Source organism: Oryzias melastigma, unplaced genomic scaffold (assembly GCF_002922805.2).
Source record: "Oryzias melastigma strain HK-1 unplaced genomic scaffold, ASM292280v2 sc00705, whole genome shotgun sequence".
Taxonomy (NCBI): Eukaryota; Metazoa; Chordata; class Actinopteri; order Beloniformes; family Adrianichthyidae; genus Oryzias; species Oryzias melastigma.
In genome coordinates, this window is record NW_023417293.1 from 16,824 (window position 1) to 18,442 (window position 1,619).

Genomic DNA, 1,619 nt, shown 5'->3' on the forward strand with positions numbered 1-1,619 from the left:
AATGCGCGCCGACACAGCCGGTGTGTGAGCCTTAAAAGTCAGACACGCGCGCGCACGTGCGAGCCAAGCTCAGGATCACGTCTCACAGGCGGGTGCTGCGGATCGCCGCGCGGGGCGGGCTTACAGGTTTGAGGATCGGAGCTTAAGGAGTTCTGGTTAGGAACAGTCAGCACGTCAAAAAACGTATTCCTCGACATCATATCTGTCTCTCATTCATTCTGAGAGAGACATCCACAGACGGAGCTGGTAGCCCCTTCGACACGCGGCGACAGAAACACATTTTTAGACGAGCCGCGAGCAGCAAATTCCCCGCGCGGGGCACAAATTGCGTTTGGTGCTTCATGGCTCCTCCTCCGCCCAGCTGATTGGAGGAAGGAATGAATGATAGACAGAGGCACTGGACAGACCGCCGATGTCCCGCCTCCAGAGTCATATACCTCACTGTGATTGGTTCATTCAGCTCTGCACATAACAACTGTCATTCATATCAGCCTTGCGGGCCGCACGAACAGTAATCTTTCATATGAAGACGCGGGCCGCAAATCATCATCCTGCGGGCCGCAAATGGCCCGCGGGCCGCGAGTTTGAGACCCCTGGTCTAAAGAAATCAAAAGGAAGATTGGTGATGTTGAATTAGCAAAAGTGTTGAGGGATGGCAATTTGCTCCTCATCTGTAAAAATGAGGAAATGCGACACAATATTATGCATGTAGACAGTATTTGCAAGAAGGTAGTAAAGGAAAGGGTGGTATTGGGAGGGAAGAAAGTGTCGCGTGGAGTCATAACTGGCATACCGGTGGATGAGGATCTGGACAAACTAAAGCGAAGTATTCAGGGAGGAGACGTGACCAGGATGAAAAGGCTCACAAGACTGGTGAACGGAGAAAGAGTCGATAGTTTGTCTGTGTTAATCGAGTTTGAGGGGAACAACTTACCTGACAAAATAAAAATCTGTTATTTAAGCTTCATGGTCAGGCCTTACGTGCCTCCTCCTTTACGGTGTTTTAAGTGTCAAAGATTCGGACACGTAGCTGCAGTTTGTAGGGGTAAGCAGAGGTGTTTAAAATGCGGAGGGGACCATAAAATAGAAGACTGTGCAGTCACATCCAAAGAGAAGTGTTGTAACTGTGAAGGTGACCACAGGGTAACTTATCCGGGCTGTGAAACCAGGAAGAGAGCTCTGGCCGTGCAACAGATTAAGACTACGCAGAATATCAGCTATGCTGAGGCGGTTAAGAAGCTTCAGAGTGAAACTCCTTCTTCCCAGACTGTCACTAAGGTGGGGTATAAGAAAGGGGAAAGGGAAGAATGTGAAGACTTGACAGTGGAAAAACTAATGCTGTTTATAGCCTATGTGATAAACTGTACGGATCAGGTGAAACACAGAACTGAGAAAATTAAGATAATTGTGAAGGGAGCTGAAAAATTCTTGGGCATGAAATATGGATCCTGGGAACAAGTTCATAAGAGACTTGAACTTGATGGAAAGGGCAGTACTACTGGTGAGAGAACAAACTGCTAATCCTACAGTGGAAGGCTAGAAGCTCGATAGCCAATGGACAGGAATTTAAAGGATACATAAATGTTTTAAAAGTGAAACCGGATATTATTTGTATACAG

At 47.4% G+C, this 1,619-nt stretch overlaps 1 protein-coding gene across 1 annotated transcript; it reads left to right on the forward strand.

Moving 5' to 3' along the window:
* Positions 1-597: 597 nt before the first annotated feature.
* LOC112141283 lies at positions 598-1,571 on the forward strand (the record flags this gene model as incomplete). Its single annotated transcript, XM_024264401.2, is given in 1 exon segment — positions 598-1,571. A coding segment is annotated over 1 exon segment (924 nt), but the record flags the coding sequence as incomplete, so codon positions are not given.
* Positions 1,572-1,619: the final 48 nt, after the last annotated feature.